The 18110-nt window shown below is 33.0% G+C and overlaps 2 protein-coding genes across 2 annotated transcripts; one reads left to right on the forward strand and one right to left on the reverse strand.

The window, feature by feature from the left end:
- The first annotated feature begins 2226 nt into the window (after nucleotides 1-2226).
- Nucleotides 2227-5691, forward strand: LOC115698492 (putative disease resistance protein RGA1). Its single transcript, XM_030625564.2, has one exon. The coding sequence runs from the start codon at nucleotides 2227-2229 to the stop codon at nucleotides 5689-5691; it is 3465 nt and encodes a 1154-aa protein (XP_030481424.2).
- Nucleotides 5692-7847: 2156 nt separating this feature from the next.
- On the reverse strand, nucleotides 7848-16938 carry LOC115699641 (uncharacterized). The gene is made up of 12 exons (XM_030627145.2): nucleotides 16028-16938; nucleotides 14829-14945; nucleotides 14528-14720; nucleotides 14201-14364; nucleotides 13905-14079; nucleotides 12889-12953; nucleotides 12526-12607; nucleotides 12124-12181; nucleotides 11797-11921; nucleotides 10090-10170; nucleotides 9782-9852; nucleotides 7848-8263 (listed from the first exon to the last, which is right to left on the reverse strand). The coding sequence occupies exons 1-12, from the start codon at nucleotides 16576-16578 to the stop codon at nucleotides 8134-8136; spliced, it is 1812 nt and encodes a 603-aa protein (XP_030483005.2). The 5' UTR covers nucleotides 16579-16938; the 3' UTR covers nucleotides 7848-8133.
- Nucleotides 16939-18110: the final 1172 nt, after the last annotated feature.

Here is an 18110-nt window from a genome sequence, read left to right on the forward strand (position 1 = left end):
TTTAATTTTTAATAAGTCAGAAATTATTTGAATAAATTAGTGGGAATGGCATAGTTGAAATAAAGGTATAATATTATGACTAGTTATAAAATAAAACTAAGCCTTGTTGAAAAGATGACATTTGTCGTTAAATTAACTAGAGAGTGTAAAAGAGAGTGTGATAGAGAGTGTCCTTAGCACTCCTCAAATATATATGCTTAAAGGAATAATATATAAATATTGATGGAAAATGCCAAAATGGCCCTTTTTGCCTACACTCAAGATGTTGACCAACACTAATTACTCTTTGTGTTGATTTTTGGTATATATTTCTGTGTTTTAACGAAATACAATTTCAATAATCGATAATGTTGACATGCACACATTAATTTTACGTTGTTCATGATCTTCTCTTGATGAATAAGTTAAGGAAAGAAGACTCGAAGCTGTAATGACATGTTTTTTTTTTTACTTATATGTATTTGCAAAACCATGCAGAGTAATTTGTCTTTAGTCATTAAACAACACAATATATATATATATAAATAATTGATTTTAATAATGTTATGTTTGAGAGAAAAGAGAAGAAGAGATAGAAACAAATGAACAAGTGATTGTCTTATTCATTGAGTTTGAAATTAAGAGAGGTACATTATATACAACCGAAGCTTAACTGTCAATAATAGAAATGTACAGCAAGCTAATCTAACTCTAACAAATTATAACTAACCAGCTCTAACAATAATTAACTATTATCACCCTTAACAGCCTCCTTCAAACTTAATGTGTGTTGAGAAACAACATTGAGTGTGGTTCGTAAATCAGGAAACTTAGAGCTAGAAACTGGTTTAGTTAGACAATCTGCGATTTGAGCTGCAGCTGAAACGTGCTTCACTTGGAGTTAATGCTGCAACACTTTGTCTCTAACAAAGTAAAGATCAATTTTTATGTACTTGGTAGTTCGAGCATGCAAAACTGAATTAGCTGCAAGAAAAATCGTGCTTTGATTATCACACCAAACAGATGGAATGCTCGATTGCTGAATGTGTAGTTCTGTTAATTGTGTTTATTCACTTAAAGTGTTGGCTAAGAATTCAGCTTCTGTAAATGACCTTAAGCAACAAGGTTCCCGCCTAAGTAGATACAGTAGCCCGTGGTGGACCTTCTATCATCAAGGTCTGCTGCCCAATTAGCATCACATAATGCTTCAATAGAAAAATCAGAGGCAACTTTAAGATGCACACCATAATCGAGGTGCCAGCAGCAATGTACCTACCTTAAAATTCTCTTGACTGTCATCTAATGTTTTTGCAAAGGTGTTTGCATAAATGGACATATTTATTAATATACTCCCTTGTAGAAGTATCTTATATGTATGAGCATTACTATAAAGTACCCATAGTATCTAACAACACGTACGATAAAGTATCGTTTTCTAATTAGTTAGCGATTTTTTATAATATTTATTAAAGTAAAACATGTTGGACGTGATATTAAGTTGTACCAACAGCCAGTGACGGACCCAGAATTTTTGATCTGTGGGGGCTTAATTGTTATAAAAATATTTATTATTTACTTTACATTAAAATTATAACTATTTTGTGGAGGCTTTTTACTATTTTGTTGTATAATTATTGAACTAAATAGAAGATATTTAATTTTTTTTTACACTAATTTTTTTTTAGTGGGGGCTATAGCCCCACAATCTTATTAGTGTGTCCGTCCCTGCAAACAGCAATCTTACATCTTAAAAGGGTGCTAAACACCATGAATAGCTTTTAATATTTCTCTATGTATGGAAAATATTATTTTACTGTCGTGATTTATTTATGTGGCAATATGTAAGTGGCCATACGTATAATTTAGTGATTTTACTAATGGTACCTATCACTATTTAGAAGTGACAATTGTATAGTAGAAGTTCTCTAAAAATTATTACGTAGATGCAATACTTAATTCTACCAACATATCATACCGAAAAAGTTATAATCACGTATGTCTTTTTAGCATTTCTCATATATTTATACAGAAGAGAATTGAGTGAAGCAACGAAGGTTGACTATGGCAAACAATATTGACTTTGGTAGTCTCTTCTCTTGTAAATGGTGTTTCCAACTTTCCAACCACTTTACTTTACTACCTCAACTCAAACTCTCAAACCATTTTCATTGCTTGCTTGAATTGGCTTAGCTTACCAAAATCTCTTTCTCTTCCCTGGATTCCATCCAACTTTGATTCACCAATTTCATGGCTGAAGCTTTTCTTACTGTTCTGCTTGAGAATCTGAGCTCTCTCCTCCAAAACCAAATTGGAATCCTTTTAGGTATCGACAAAGAGATGCAAAGAATCTGTAGCATGCTTTCAACCATTGTTGCTGTGATTGAAGATGCTGAAGAAAGACAATTATCAGATCGTTCTATCAAGAATTGGTTGCAAAAGCTTATTGATGTTTCTTCTGAGTTGGAAGATATTTTGGATGACTGTTGTGAAATGGAGGCTTTTCGATTAGAGTTAGAGTATCAGCAGCAGCAGCAGCAGCAGTCATGGATTCGAAAGGTACGATCTTCTTTATCTTGTATCAATCCTATGAATCTTTACTTTCGTAAAAAGATTGCTAACAAGATGAAAGAGATTGGGGATAGATTAGATCAAATTGGGAATGAGCGAATTAATTTTCACTTGCGAGGTGTGGTTGTGGTTGGGGAGAGACGAAGCCAGATTAGAGGAAATCGTCTTACTAGTTCTGTTATTACTCAACCATGTGTGTATGGAAGAGAAGAGGAGAAAGAGAGAATTGTTGGGTTTTTGGTTAATGATGCCATCCATTGTAATCATACTTGTATTTACAGTATTGTTGGTTTAGGAGGTATGGGGAAAACAACTCTAGCACAATTGGTCTTCAATGATGAGAGGGTTGGTAACCATTTTGAGCTTAAGATGTGGGTTTGTGTCTCTGAAGATTTTGATGTGCTTAGATTGATTAAAGCAATTATAGAATCTGGAACTGGAAAAGCTTGTGAAGCATTGGATATGGATCCTTTGCAGAAACGACTTCGCGATATGCTTCGAAGAAAGAGGTTCTTGCTTGTTTTGGATGATGTTTGGAATGAAGATCATGATCAATGGGACAAGTTGAGATACTTATTGGATTGTGGATTAGATGGTGCTTCAGTTGTTGTCACTACTCGTTCGAAAAAGGTTGCATCTATTATGGGAACGGTTCCAATGCTGATCTTGACGGGTTTATCAGACAATGATTGTTGGTTGTTATTCAAGGAACGTGCATTTGGGAATCAATCAGAAGAGCGGCCTAACCTTGTGAAAATCGGAGAAGAGATAGTGAAGAAGTGTAAGGGAGTTCCATTAGCAGCAAAAGCGTTAGGAGGCTTGATGCGCTTCAAAATTGAAGAAGATGAGTGGCTTTCTGTTATGCGTAGTGAGCTTTGGAATTTACCAGAAGACAAAACTTCCATCTTGCCTGCTTTGAAATTAAGCTACCTTCATCTTCCAATAGAGCATAGGCGATGTTTCTCTTATTGTGCTATATTTCCCAAGGATCATAAAATAGAAAAAACTCAACTAATTCATCTTTGGATGGCGAATGGGTTGATTTCTTCAAAGCAAGAATTTGAGGTGGAAGATGTTGGAAATGAGATGATCAGTGAATTATATTGGAGATCATTTTTTCAGGACATGGAAAAAGATTTTTTCGGAAATATCTTAAATTTCAAGATGCATGATTTATTTCATGATTTAGCTCAATTCATAATGGATGATAAATGTCGTGTTGTGGAGGTTAATAATAATAATAATGGTGAGATTATCAGCTTGTCAAAAAGTGTTTGTCACTTGACTTGTACTCTTAGTCAATTTAAGAAGATTATAATACCAAGTGGTCAATCTTTGAGGACATTCATGCTATTAACAAATTGTTCAACTGATCCTAATAAGAATTGGAAGTTTCACTCATTAAGAGCACTTGATGCCAAATTGTTAATCACTCCATTATCATCCCTATCATCATTGGTGAGTAACTTGAAACATTTACGCTACTTGAATCTTTCACATTGTACTGTTGAAGTCTTACCTGATTCGATTTGTTTGCTGCACCACTTGTTGATTTTGGACATACGCTATTGTCATTATCTTTATAAGCTGCCGAAACACATGATTCGCTTGAAAGGTCTTCGCCATCTTTACATTCAAGGTTGTTCAAGATTATCACATCTACCTCCAAATATTAGGCAACTAACTTGCTTGAAGACTTTGAGTAATTTCATTGTGGATAGGAGAAGAGGCTGTCAATTGGATGAACTGAACCACTTAAACTTAGGAGGTTATCTACATATCAGCAACCTAGATAAGGTGAGAAGGCCAAAAGAAGCTAGATTTGCCAATCTCTCAGGGAAAAGAAATCTCAAAAGGCTTCACTTGTCTTGGAATACAAATGAAAATGAATCTGAAGACAATGCAAAAGATGTACTTGAAGCTCTTGCTCCTTCGACGGGCTTGACTGAGTTGAACATTCAAGGTTACAAAGGTGCGTATTATCCATATTGGTTTATGAATGAAATCCTTGGAAATGTAGTTAGTATCACTTTATCTAACTGCAATAACTGTAGAGAACTTCCACCTTTTGGGAAACTAACATCTCTTCGAGATCTCTCTATATCTAGAATGAACTTGGTTGAGTACATAGACAATGAACTCTCTCATGGAGATTGCTTTCGATGCTTAAAAAGTCTTGAAATTACAAATCTACCAAATTTGGAAAGATTATCAAGGCATGATGTTGGTAACCAAAAGTTTCTAAGCTTGTCTACATTGTGTGTGAGTAAATGCCCGAAATTGACCCTACCTAATCTGGGATCAGTTAAATCTTTGCGAGTGTATGATGGGACACACCAGCTATTAGAATCCATCTCTAATCTCCATGGTCTTACTGATCTTGACATCTATGATAATGATAACATGAGTTTCCTTCCCCAAAATATGCTACATGATCTAACTTGTCTACAAAGGCTTACAATTGATAGGCTCAGAAAGATTCAAGAGTTGCCAGCTGATTTCCTCATTGGCCTCAATGCGCTAAACTTTTTGTGCATCAAATTTTGTCATGAACTCAAGTGCTTACCAGAGGGAATGTTTCAAGATTGTACCTTGCTTAAACATATCATAATTTATAGTTGTAAAAAGATGGAATCTTTATCAGAAAGTTTTCAATATCTCAATGCACTTGAATCTATAGAGATTGTTGATTGTCCAGAGCTAGATGGCTTTTCAAATGGTGTTGATCACCTCACTTCTCTCCGAACTATGATAATATCAGGGGAAAATATCATTGAAACAGACCAAAATGGTAGGTGTTGGCACAAACATTGTTCTGATAAGCCGGTGGTTATGCCTGAGGCCTTGCAACACCTCTTCTCGCTTGAAGTTTTGAGAATATCATATTTCAAGGAGATTGCATCGTTGCCTGATTGGCTTGGAAATCTTAAATCTCTTCAGGATTTACGTATTGTAGGTTGCGAAAATTTGTCATCTCTACCAACAAGCATCCAAATGCTCACCAACTTGAAGAAACTGTCCATTGAAATGTGCCCAAACTTGGAGAAACGATGTGAAAAGGAAGTAGGTGAGGATTGGCACAAGATTGCTCATATTTCAGATGTGTATGTTAGCTCAACACTCATGAGATCTTTTTCCTTTTAATCATGAAAATTTCTAGGTGGTGGTGCAACTTGGTGAAATGAAAAGCCTTATAAGGTGGTAGTACTTTTTTTCGTTTGTTTGTCTTAGATTATGGTTCTCTATTTTTGGTGACTCGGGACTCTCTTTGAAGTTTTGTTTTGTTTAGACTTTACTGTGTTTTCCTCCTAATAAAGCTTTGTTTAATATATTTTGTGTTCTTGTTTTTGATGATGTTAATGAAGATGGTAATGAAATAAGAATGGCACTGTAGAGGGAGTAATTGTGTTATTTGGTCATTAATTGATCACCATTCAATATGATGTCAAAAATTATTATTGTGAACTTGGACTACATTTATTTTTCTTAAAACATTCTTCCTGAAACAGAAGGTGACATATATTTATACAGAATTAGATTTTTTTTTTCTTTTTTATAGGTGCTATTTCAGTTTATTCACTTAGATGTGGTCTATCAATAATAAAAAGTTATATGCTAATGAGTTGGGTGTAAATGACTTGAGGCTAGCTCAAGTGGTTATAGGAGGATGTGTGTGTTGGAGATTCTCGGTTTAAGTCGCAGTTATGCATTGTAATATATGTATTATTATTTTTATTATATATAAAAGAGATTGAAAATAATAACAAAATAATTTTGGAGTATACAGTATGCTCTACAATTACCTAACCTAAATTAGTTTGAGCTAATATACATTTAGCTCATATGATGTAGAGCTTTTTTAAAACATTACATCTAAATTTATGAAGATTTGCTATTTTGATAGGATTTAAAAGTTCTTTAAAATGAAGGAGCTGGTGGATGGTCATTTAAGCACTTTAGCTATTAGCTATTTGATGGGGACGATCTAAGGATATAAAAACTATATCATATTTCTTATCTCTTTCAAAATTTCGAGAAAAGTAAAAGATTAGATATGATTTGACTATATTATTCAATGGTTGAGATCGTGGTCAAATTAATTCATTGGTCTAAATTTATTCGTCAATATCTTATCTTCAAATTTTAAAAAGAGTAAAAGAGTATATATGATTCGGCCATACCATCCAATGATTAAGATTGTGGTTCAAATTAATCTATTGGCCTACATTTATTCACCGAATATCTTATCTTCAACTTTTGAAAAGAGTAAAAGAGTGGATATGATTTGACTATATCATCCAATGATTAAGATTGTAGTTCAAATTAATCTATTAGCCTACATTTATTCGCCAAATATCTTATCTTCAACTTTTGAAAAGAGTAAAAGAGTAGATATGATTTGACTATACCATCTAATAGTTAAGATTATGTTCAAATTAATTCATTGGCCTAAAATTATTCGTCAAATATATCTTTAAAATTTGAAAAAAGTAAAAAGATTGAATATGATTTAACTGTATCATTAAATGATTAATATCATAGTAAAATTAATTTATCGGTTTAGATTTATTAGTGAATATCATATCTTCAAGTTTTTGAGAAGAGTAAAATATTGGATATAATTTGGCTATACCTTGCAATTGTTAAGACATTGTCAAATTAATATGTTAGCCCAGATCAAATAGCTTGATTTCTTATCTTCATCAATTATAGATAAGCTTGTTACACTATAAAACATGGATATCATGTTTGAAAAAAAAAAAAAGTGCATGAAGGATGAAGGTGATGTTAATGCAACTAATGAAAACTGAAGTGCAAAGTTGGGTGATACACAATAAACTTCGAAATGTATTAATTGAACATTTGTGGATCGAGTATTTTAAATTATTATCTTTAATGTGTGTTGTTTTGTAATATTTTTACCAATATAATTAATTTTGTTATAATTTTATAAATAGTTTAATATTAAAGTGAATATTCTTAATTATATAAGAAAATAATAAAGAATATGCCTTTTAGTGTCGTAGTTACCCCATTTTTGTTTGACTAGTCTTTCTTCAAAGCATTTCGCAATCTCTTAGGATTAAAATTGGACTACATACAAATATAAATTTTACAAGAAATTAAATTGTGAAGATGAATAGTTTAGATTCAGATGTGCTTATAAAAGGTAGGATTGGAAAACTTAACCCAAAAGAAAGAAGAAAAAAAAATCATACTTTACACCTTAACTCAACTTTACAAGGTTCAGATTCAGAACTCTTTGTTGAAGAAGCTCATAGTCTACTTGGATAATTCAATTAGGGAAGAAAAAATATATATATATTAATTTAGAAAACAAATTGTAGGTCTCAATGTTAGACCACAACTACCAACAATGTGCCTTACTGCTTCTATTTACAAGTGTCTAACAGAGAACTCCCCTAAAAATGACTACAATTCAAATCTCTCAAAACACTTATAAGGTACATTAAAATACAATATCAAACTTACAACATAACTTAATACACCAATTACCAGGAATTTCTGGCCATATCTTACCATTAAGATTTGGAGAGGATTTAGGGCTGAATGATATATTTGTTTTTATGAGCTGTTGTTCTGAACAGGCTGTGACGAACATCTTTCCTCGATACCAAACGGATTCTGGATCTTTCTCAAAGAGCGATATTGCAGTCGGACATTTTCACCACTTTCAAGAATCTTGAGTAAATACCTGAAACAAATATGAGATTAATTTTATTTTAGTTTAACAAAATAGCCACCAAGTAGAACAAGATAAATTTCAGGTGCGTCTCATATAATATGGCCATATTGGATAGCAAAGTTCAGCTTATTTGTGTTTGGTAAAAGTTTAGATTTGATGGGAATGGGAATGGGAATGTCAAACTTAACCCATGTTTGATAAATTACATTTTAAAGATCAATGGGTTTATGTTTCCAAGTGGGTCTTACTTTTTAAGTTTAATCGATGGTAATATTAACCCCTCCAACACTTAAGTTTCATATTCTCTTAATCTAAGCACCCTCTAACTTTACTCCCTCCAAGTCTAACCCACATAATAAACACCCCATTAAGGTACCAAGAGAAACCCATTTTTCATTGAATTAAATCAGCCAATTTGTAATCATGCAGATTTTTTTTTTCTTTTTGCTATTACTTCCTTCTCTTGATGTACAGTCACTTGTAATCATCAACAGACACTAGCTGAAGATTTGTACCAGGAACTTCGAAAGTAACCCTACCCTTTCAGACAAGGCATATAGTGAAAAAGAAGAGATCTTTCAGACAAGGCATATATTTTCTTGAGAAAGAGATAACGGTCGACTAACCTCTTGGATGTCCCAATTTTAGGAAGCCTCACTTATGGCGGAGGGACATCAAGGTAACAAAACAAAACATCCATTACAATATTTACACATAAGATACTAATATCTTAAGCTCAACTCAGCCCAGAACTCAAAATCCTAGATATTAAATCTAAACATTACGTTCCAAGTATAATATATCAATCATGGCATATATATCAATGGTAACTGCTCGAGAAGGTGACAAAGAATGTGTTAGATAATAGTCCTCTTCGAGAGAGGACAAATCTCCAAATGCACTCTTCGAGACAATGTCAATCTCCCAATTGAACCGAAGTTCTATTTTCTCATTCCATATTTAACAATAGCTACACAATTACATATTTAGTCTTTTACACTCTTTACAAATTACTAATAAGCCCCTGCACTATTTCATAGTGTAACACTTTCCCACCCTTCAAAATCACCTTGTCCTCAAGGTGGTAAAACTAAAAAATGGTTACAGCTTTAGCAACATCTCAGTGTACATGAGATGCTATAGGGGATAAAAGAAAACCCAACCAAGTTTTATGGGACGAGATCATAAGAATATATTTTGGGTTTCCATTTAATTTTATGATGTATAAGAGTTCAAAGGTAAATAGTAATGGAATGGGGTTTAATGTTTCACATTAGTACTGTTAGTTTGCTTTATCTCCCCCCTTGTAATCTTACCTAGAAATTGAATGGGATTTTCCTTTAATTTTTTTTGTAGAAATAAATAAATGATAAATAAGAGAGAGAGGATGTCTAGGCAAGAATTTATTGTCACAGTGAATCTTGGTGATGGAGGCACATAGAAGGGAAAAAGGAAAATTAATGTGGCAACATTTTAATTTTCAATACAAGGCTATAAAAGCATAAAAGGAGATAGGTCATATCTCACCAGCCATTAAGACATTGAGAAGTGATGACAGCTTCCTTGCCCACAAATTTTTCTGGTGTCCTTCTGTTGCCCTGCAAAATTAAGTATTTTCTTCAAAGTTCAAATATTGGTGAAACCAAAAACGGTGAGCCTCTCAATTTCTCATTTTAATATTATTTTAATAAATGATTAATGTAGTTTATTTATTTGAAAATATAATCTTAATTCTAAACAACTATTAAAATCTTAATAAGGGGTCACTGAAAATGTAATCACTATAGAAACGTAACTGAAAACTCTTAAATATACACATTCAAAACAAAACATACCTTAATTACCACTTTTTCATTTACTGAAAATGGATACTGCACACCACGAATCATCCCGTCTTCACCAATATCTCCATTTTCCTGCAAACAACTTATAAACCCATATAAAAAATTGTTGAACCCGACCAAAGAATTGACCAAAACAAAGAAAGAAAATGGAAAAACAATTGGCATATCGCTCTAAACTACTAAAATAAACCATTTTCTTTCATAAGCAAACCGGTAAAAATTGAAATGAAAATACAAGTGCTGGGGACAACAGAAAAAAATAACATTAAATAGAGGCCAAATCCCCTAACAAATCCTTACAAAACTTAACTCTTTTGCACCAACTAACCATAATAGTGTCCAATACTAAGATAAATACTAAGATACTACGAGAAATAATCATAACACTGTGGGTACATTATAAAAATATTCTATGTTTCCCTAACCATAATGTCTGTCAGACAAATTTAAATTCCGTAACATTAAATTCGACCCAACTATGAAATGCAATATTAAGAGAATGATCCACAAACTGAGTATTGCTCACTTCATGAGTACCTTTCCAAAGATGATAACCAGTCAAAATCTTCAGCTTTCAAAGAAGCACATGGCCCTTCGTCATGAATTAAGAAATTATGACTCTTCCAATGCCTAGATTCTTCTGTCCTCCAAACAACCAAAGCCCCACAATATTTACTGCTACCACATACAAACTCAATATTTCCTTGCTTATATTGGTGTAATTAAATCTAACCAAAAAAAAACTTGCTTATCTTAAAATTCTTCTTGGTCACAGATCAACAAACTGCTGAGTAAACTGACTTCCCCACTTGCAGCCTCAACCTTTTACTGCAGTTAAGGTAACTCATACATAGAACTACATCAACCTTATTTCATAATGGTCTGGTTCTATTTCTATCTTCATCTGTCAAGCCTCCTAGCACCTCAATAATAACCAAATCCAAAAAAACATAACCAAGAGGATTTGATCCCAAACATTTAACTGGCCAACTTCCAACAGAACAGATAACACTTTTGCTAGACTTTTTAGGATAAGATCAATATAGATACCCAATAACACGATTTTCTTCATATTTCATGCATTCATCAATCAAAAGATTTATATTAGCTAAACCAAATGTATTATCAGAAAACTTAAAATGAGGGACTTTGATGGCATCTTTCCAATAGTTAACCTAAGAAACTATTTCTTTGTTCAGCATCATCTATTAGTCTCCCAAAGCCATCAACAACTATCAATAAAATATAGGGAAGAAAAATCACCTTGACTCAAACCCCAGGTACTAACACTAAACCAAATGTATCAAATCAAGGGAGATATTTCTGTTTTAAAGTGACGAGAGTGGCTCAAAGTTGCATAACATTCAGTACGGCTCTGAAAGATACAAACAACCTATTCTAATATATAAAAGCCTGTGTTTTAACTTTTAACACTGAACTCCCATTAAAACATAAAAGTGCCTGAAAAACTATCATTTCTATCTTCATATGCTAGACTCCTAAAACTACTGAATTTTCAAAATACAAAGTATGAACAGCTTTCCAGCTATTTTAAATTAATCTTTCGACATCATCTGTCAACTTCTTAATATCTTCTTCCATTCCAATCTGAACAAAAATTACTTATACATTGAAATAAATTGGTGAATATCCAGCACCCAAATAAGCGACCAATCAAAAAGTACTAGGTGTACATACCCTGGTTGGTCTCCTCAATGGATCAATTTGATCACCTAACTCTTTCCGACGCTTTCTGAGAGCAGCATTATGAAAAAGCCTGCGATTGTCCTCATGCTTCACAGCTGCAGCCGCAGCTCTTAGAGCTGGGGAGTAAATAGTTTTACAATATAAAGATATAATACCAAAAGTAACTCTAAATTAAATAAATAATAATGGTACTGTTGATGAAAATGACAGAGTTTATTAGAACAAGAGAAGTGTAGTAGCATTGGGAAATGTCAGAGGGGAAAATCAAATGTGATGATAGAATAAACTCATAAAAACTTAAATTAAAAAGGAACATACCAATATTAGGGATCATCGCCCCAGTCGCAATTTCTTGACTGCAGAGAGTACATCTGGACTGATCAGTTAAGCAACATTTCTAGTCATGATTCAAACAAATCTTATTCATCTAGAGGTAATAAAAACATCATATAAGGGAGACAGAAGCAAGATTAGCAAAAAAACAATAGAGGCTTAGTTCAAAGTGTCGAAAAATCTGCATTGTAAAGATACTCAAAGTAAAAAGTAAATACACCAACAAAAAGAAATTCATAAGAGTATTGGCATGCCAAATTAAGAAAAATATACAAATTTTGTGAAAAGGAAAGAAACTGTATTCACGTACTAACAATATCATTAAGCAATTGTGATAAAGTAATTAAAAGTCCACTAAATTAAAATAGGGGGATTAAATCTACTTACCATTTCAATAACTCTTCTCAACATTAGACCACCAAATGAATGTCCACACGAAACAAATGTAGCATCTTCGAGAAATGCACCACTCCAAAAAGGAAATAAATTAATGTTAGTAATAATAACAATTACACAAAAATCTCTCAGACATGCTATCCAAATAAACAATTTCATCTTGAATGTTCATTCATGAGAACAAAGTAGATGAATTAAATGCAAAAAAAAAAAGATTATTATTTGCACAAATAGTCATCAAAAGCCTAGTGCATATGCTTCTAAAACAAAATATTTAATATAACTAGCTTTGAAACACCCCACCCCAAAAAAGATATTAATTGAACAGATAAATAACCAAAAAAAATCACTCACGATAACGGATCTGAGAGAACACTTCTTAATGATGGTTGTTCCGTATTTAAATTGTTCCGAGCTATCTGCGAATTAAAAAACATGATAAGGAATTCAGACAAGACATAAAATAGCAATATAATTTCACCCAAAAAAAACTGCATAAACATTAAATTGGAAAAAATATTTTCCAATTTAACCACATTTAAATTGAAGTTCTGTGCTAAAACTTCTGTAACCAAGGTTTTCCTCCACCACAAGGCACAAGTGAGGGTCTTCAATACTTAACGGGGGAGGGTTCAATCTAAGACAAGTAGCCTCTTTCTCTTTTTCAAGAAAGAAAAAAGAAAAAAAGGAAAAATTATTTTCTTATGACATTTTTTTTCTACACTTTTATCTTTTCTCACCATAAAACTTGCATAGGCAAGAAGTCTATAGAAGACAAAAAGACTAAACAAAAATACCACTAGACAAGGGAAGAGTTGAACCAAACCCCAATTGATAAAAGTTTTCAAACATGAGATTTTAGTTTTTCCGCATAACATTTAATGAACTGTGGCTTAATTTATAGGTTGATGATCAATAGTATTAGGAAAAAGAACGTTTTATTTAATGAACCAATATTACTATACTGCTAATCCTATTACTCTGTAGAATATTCTCAACAAATATCATATGTTATAAACAAAAGCAAATAAAGCAACAAGATTGCTGAAGATTGTCTCTGCTCTAAAGTTGTATCAGAGTAGCAGCAAACTTTTCCGCAATTGTACAGAAAGAAAACATCAGAAAACACTAGTAACCAACATCACGACTTATGTGTGCATATTACTTCCATTTTTCATATAATTCTCACTTAAATAATATTTCGCTTGAAATTTTCTTCTCGATGAATAGCTTGTTTTGTTAAAAAAAAAAAATGTATTATTTTGTCATCTACCACTACGACACATCTTTAATAGTAATTTTCTAGTTCATGTAGATACATACACATATATCGCACAGGCATATATAGAATATATTTATGAATAACTTACATAATCATTGTCTGATCGACTACACAAAATATCTTCCTCGGCTGAAAGATCGTCCATAAACTGGCTAACAGATATTGGCACATAACTCTGTGGAATGATATGACCAGCCGCTGCAATTGGAGAACAATCTAATACCGCATTGCCTTGTGGCATAAGTCTAAATGCTAGTGATGCCCTACAATCACAAAGCTTGATAGGGTAATTCAAAATGAACTTCGAGAGAAAAAAACTCCAAAAAATCGAACAAGCTGCAATAAATCCATCACAATGTTCAAATCATACAAAAGCAATTATACCTTCCACCACCATTATTGGCCAAGTATTCAGAAGAAGCTCTATAAGATGCAGCTGGTCGAAGGCCAGCAGTAGTATGGCTAAGTGCCTTCCCTGTAAGAAGTAAAAGATCTCCAGGACTTAATCCGCTGTCTGCTAAATACCAGCGACCATTGGGATCACAAACCTAAAAAAATAAATGATTAGTTTCAATGCCAAAAAATTAAAGTTAAGACATTACAAGTCACCTGGTTCTTTTTCACTTAAAATGTCCTCAACTAGCACATACGACTGACAGAAACATATAAATATATACATGCTACAACTGTTCATAAGTACATGAAAAGCACCTGCACACCAGGACTATCCGATGAAAATAATGTCAACAATCCCTTTTCAATCTCTCCATTTATTCCAGGCTTCCCTCCTCCTGTGCTACCTTTCACATTCAGCATGGAAGAATTTGAGTAGGAAGCGACAAGCACTGATGAGGACACCTCATTAGCAGGCAACGGCATGTCATCAAGTAAGTGGTTAAAAACACTGCAAATATAAAATTCCTGTAAGTAGATATATAGACTTGAGTATTTTAGAAAAGAATAAATAAATAAAATAAGAATAATCAAAAAGCAAAATATATTTAGTACTTACTCGCTTCGCAAACGAAGATGTCGTGCTATTGCACAAAGAGCAGCACGTGAAGCCTTCCCCATGCATCTAAAAATATCAGCCATGCAAGGAGGGGATGAGTCCCAATCTTCCAGAGCCCTGCAAAATCAAAAGCTCATGATTACTGAACAAGCTACAACACTCCCTATCGACAGCAGATTTTAAGATCATGTCTTTATATCATATAAATCTCACCGAGTAGAGTATCATCTAGAAATAATGCTCTTTCACAAGTAATTCAAACACACATATGATGTTGTAACTACTATTTCTGATGAGTTTCCTTATTCTCTTTTTCTGTAACTCCATTTTTTTTATATCAAAATGAAAGTTTTTTAAAAAAAAAACGCCAGTGTAGGCTAGAGTAGCAGAATCCACCGCTAGCTATCTCTTCTTTTTCTTAACTGTTTAAGAATCACTACGAGTGTCTATTAGTCTGTACCCTGTACATCATGTATACTCAAAGGGTATCATCCATCCTATCTTACAATCAAGACACCAAACATGGGAACATTAACTGCTTCTGCTTCTTTGATTATTATGGAAGAACTAAATGTTAGTAATTCTTCTTCTTGATTATTATCGATAACTGAATGAAAGTTGCTTTCACTACTAAATGTACTATAGTAAGCACAAACTATATATAATTCTTCCATAACTTTATTTTAGCACTACTAAATGTACTATGGTAAGCAAATAATCAAGAAGCAGCAGCTAAATGTTTACCTATTCCATAGCAGATTTTTTACCGCGAAAGTTCTAATTCATGTGGTAACAACAAATCATAACCAAAGGTTCATAGAAGCTATAAATTTACATATAAAAGAGTATTGGTAGAAATGTTGGATTACCCAAGAACCAACCAACGTGAGTAAAATACTTTCATCACCTCTGCTAGTATTGTAACCTAAAAACAGCAAAAATACATAACTTCAAAGCCATTTGTTGCCAATTTGTTTTGATATATTCAGCACTTAATTAATCGTTGCAAATATCTTCATAAATCACTGGAATTCAACTTTATTCAAGCTACATTGCACAATTTTCAAATCCCAAATTTGCACGCAACCACAATTTTGTATAATCACAACACAAAAAAGTACAAACCATACACAAATCCAAATAAAAAAAGAAACTTTTTTCTTAAAAAATAAAACATCAGAGAAAGGAGCTTCACATACCTTCCAGACCTGTACATGTAAACACTACGACCTCCCTTCCCGCCACTCAGCTGAGCCTTACTCCTAAAATACAACCTAGCAGCTTCCAAGCCACATCGCATAACAGCAGCATCATCGCTTCCCAACTCAATCACCGCCGCATTATGCCTCATCAAGGAGCCAGAAAGGGCTTCCACAGCCCTCAAATAAGGCGCAACAGGAACACCATCGTAAAGAGCAATCTCCGAAAGCCTAACCCTGGCCAAGCAAGGCGACGAAGAGGTGACAGCAACAGCAGCCATGGTGTCACAAATTGCATGGTCAGAAGGGTTGCGTAGGACGGTGGGAGTGGAGAGAGGAGCGAGAGAGAGAGGGGTCGGAGTCGGAGTCGGAGTGGGAGTTGGAGACCTAAGAGAGCCGGAATTGTTGTTGCTGCTGCTGTTGTTGATGATGATACCGGCTGTAGTGGCGGTGGTGGTGGTGGTGGCGGCGGCAGTGGTGGTGGTGGCGCCGGAAGAGGGCTGTTGGTTGTTGTTGGTGTTGTGGTGATGGTGATGATGCATGGTGAGCATGATAAGAATCAATCATGATGAAATGTGAGAAAATGTTTTGGTTTGGTTTGTTGGATTTTTGAGTTGTTGAGTTTGAGTTGCCTCAGATGAAAATTCAAATTCAACCATTAGAGACTTTTTCTTGTTTTACCATTTTAGGGTTTCTTTTCCATTAAAGAAACAAAAAAAAAGTACTATATTGGGAGACTGTGTGTGCATATAATTATATATCTATATAATATGTGTATGTATGTGTATGGTGAGTTAGACAAACTTTGCTTTGGATTTTCAGAACTTGTTAAAAGAAGAAGCTGAGGAAGAAGAAGAAGAAAATTTGTCTGATTTTTTTTATATTATTTATTTATTAATTAATTTTATATATACAGTATAAAGCTGTTTGTTTTTGAAGTATTTATTTCAAATTATAATAAATTTTAGGAATTTTTTAATTTTATATTTAAAAAAAATTATATTTTTATGAACTTCTGCATAGAAATTCACGTAGCAAATAATGGATCAACTAAAATTTACATAGCAATTTATATAAAAACTATTAAAACAATTCAAACTATAAATTAAAAAAAATAAAAAAAATAATATATAAAATAATTCTCTAAAAACAAAATTCATTTTATAATGAAAAAATGCCAAAAGACTAAATTTAATGTTGTCTTTTTTACTAAAATTAATCCAACCTAACACTAAAAGATCTTATATATAAGATTATCTACAATATCCAATTATTATTAGTGGGATACTATGGATCACATTAAAATTATTTTTTCTTTTTTAATTTTTAATAATTAAATTTTCTTAATATATGTATTTGATTTATACTTATATATAAAAAACCCTTACAAAAAATTATTTATACATAAAAATAATAATAAAAAAGTATGTGACAGTCAATAGTCATGTGATTTGTAAGGAGAAATACTGGGTAAGTTGTACAATTCCACATCGCTTGAGAAAGGTCAAGTGGGATGATTTTGAGAGTATGTAGGTATGGGACTACACAGTTGAAAAGGCTTAAACGAATTGATTGTTACTACCTGTATCAATATGGTGCATCTTGTTTTTCGATAGCTCATCACGAAAGAACTCCACGGTGAAGCGTGCTTAACCTGGAGTAATTTCAGGATGAGTGACCTCCTGAAAAGTTTTCCTAAGAAGTGTGCGAGTGAGAACGAAGCACGCTGGAAATACTTGTGTTGATTTGTAGGGCCAATCGTCATTCCATGAAGCAGCCAGAGTGACGTACTCGTGTATAAGAGTCATCATTCCATGAGTGTAAGGACCTAATGAAGGCTTGAAGCGGGGACATTATAGAATATACTTTTTTGTATAATTTATAATATTGTAGTTAGAATTGAAAAAAAAACAAAATAGTATTAAAATAGTATTTTTTTTTTTTTTGTTGATTTAACACTAAATTTAGGGTTTCTCTATTATAGTTGCTCTTATAGTGTTTAAAAGCACTTCAAGCAATTCCAAGAGTTTCTTTATTCTATTATTTAAAATACAACACACTTTTACATCAAATCATACATTAA

This window comes from Cannabis sativa, chromosome 8 (genome assembly GCF_029168945.1).
Source record: "Cannabis sativa cultivar Pink pepper isolate KNU-18-1 chromosome 8, ASM2916894v1, whole genome shotgun sequence".
Taxonomy (NCBI): Eukaryota; Viridiplantae; Streptophyta; class Magnoliopsida; order Rosales; family Cannabaceae; genus Cannabis; species Cannabis sativa.

Excerpts from the sequence above, each read along its gene's own strand:
- LOC115699641 (XM_030627145.2), bottom strand. The coding sequence starts at position 16,578 with ATGCTCACCATGCATCATCACCATCACCACAACACCAACAACAACCAA. Across the intron at positions 14,721-14,828 it reads CATCTTCGTTTGCGAAGCGA|TGTTTTTAACCACTTACTTG; the intron begins GTAAGTACTAAA and ends TTATATTTGCAG. Across the intron at positions 14,365-14,527 it reads CGGATAGTCCTGGTGTGCAG|GTTTGTGATCCCAATGGTCG; the intron begins GTGCTTTTCATG and ends TTATTTTTTTAG.
- LOC115698492 (XM_030625564.2), top strand. The coding sequence starts at position 2,227 with ATGGCTGAAGCTTTTCTTACTGTTCTGCTTGAGAATCTGAGCTCTCTC.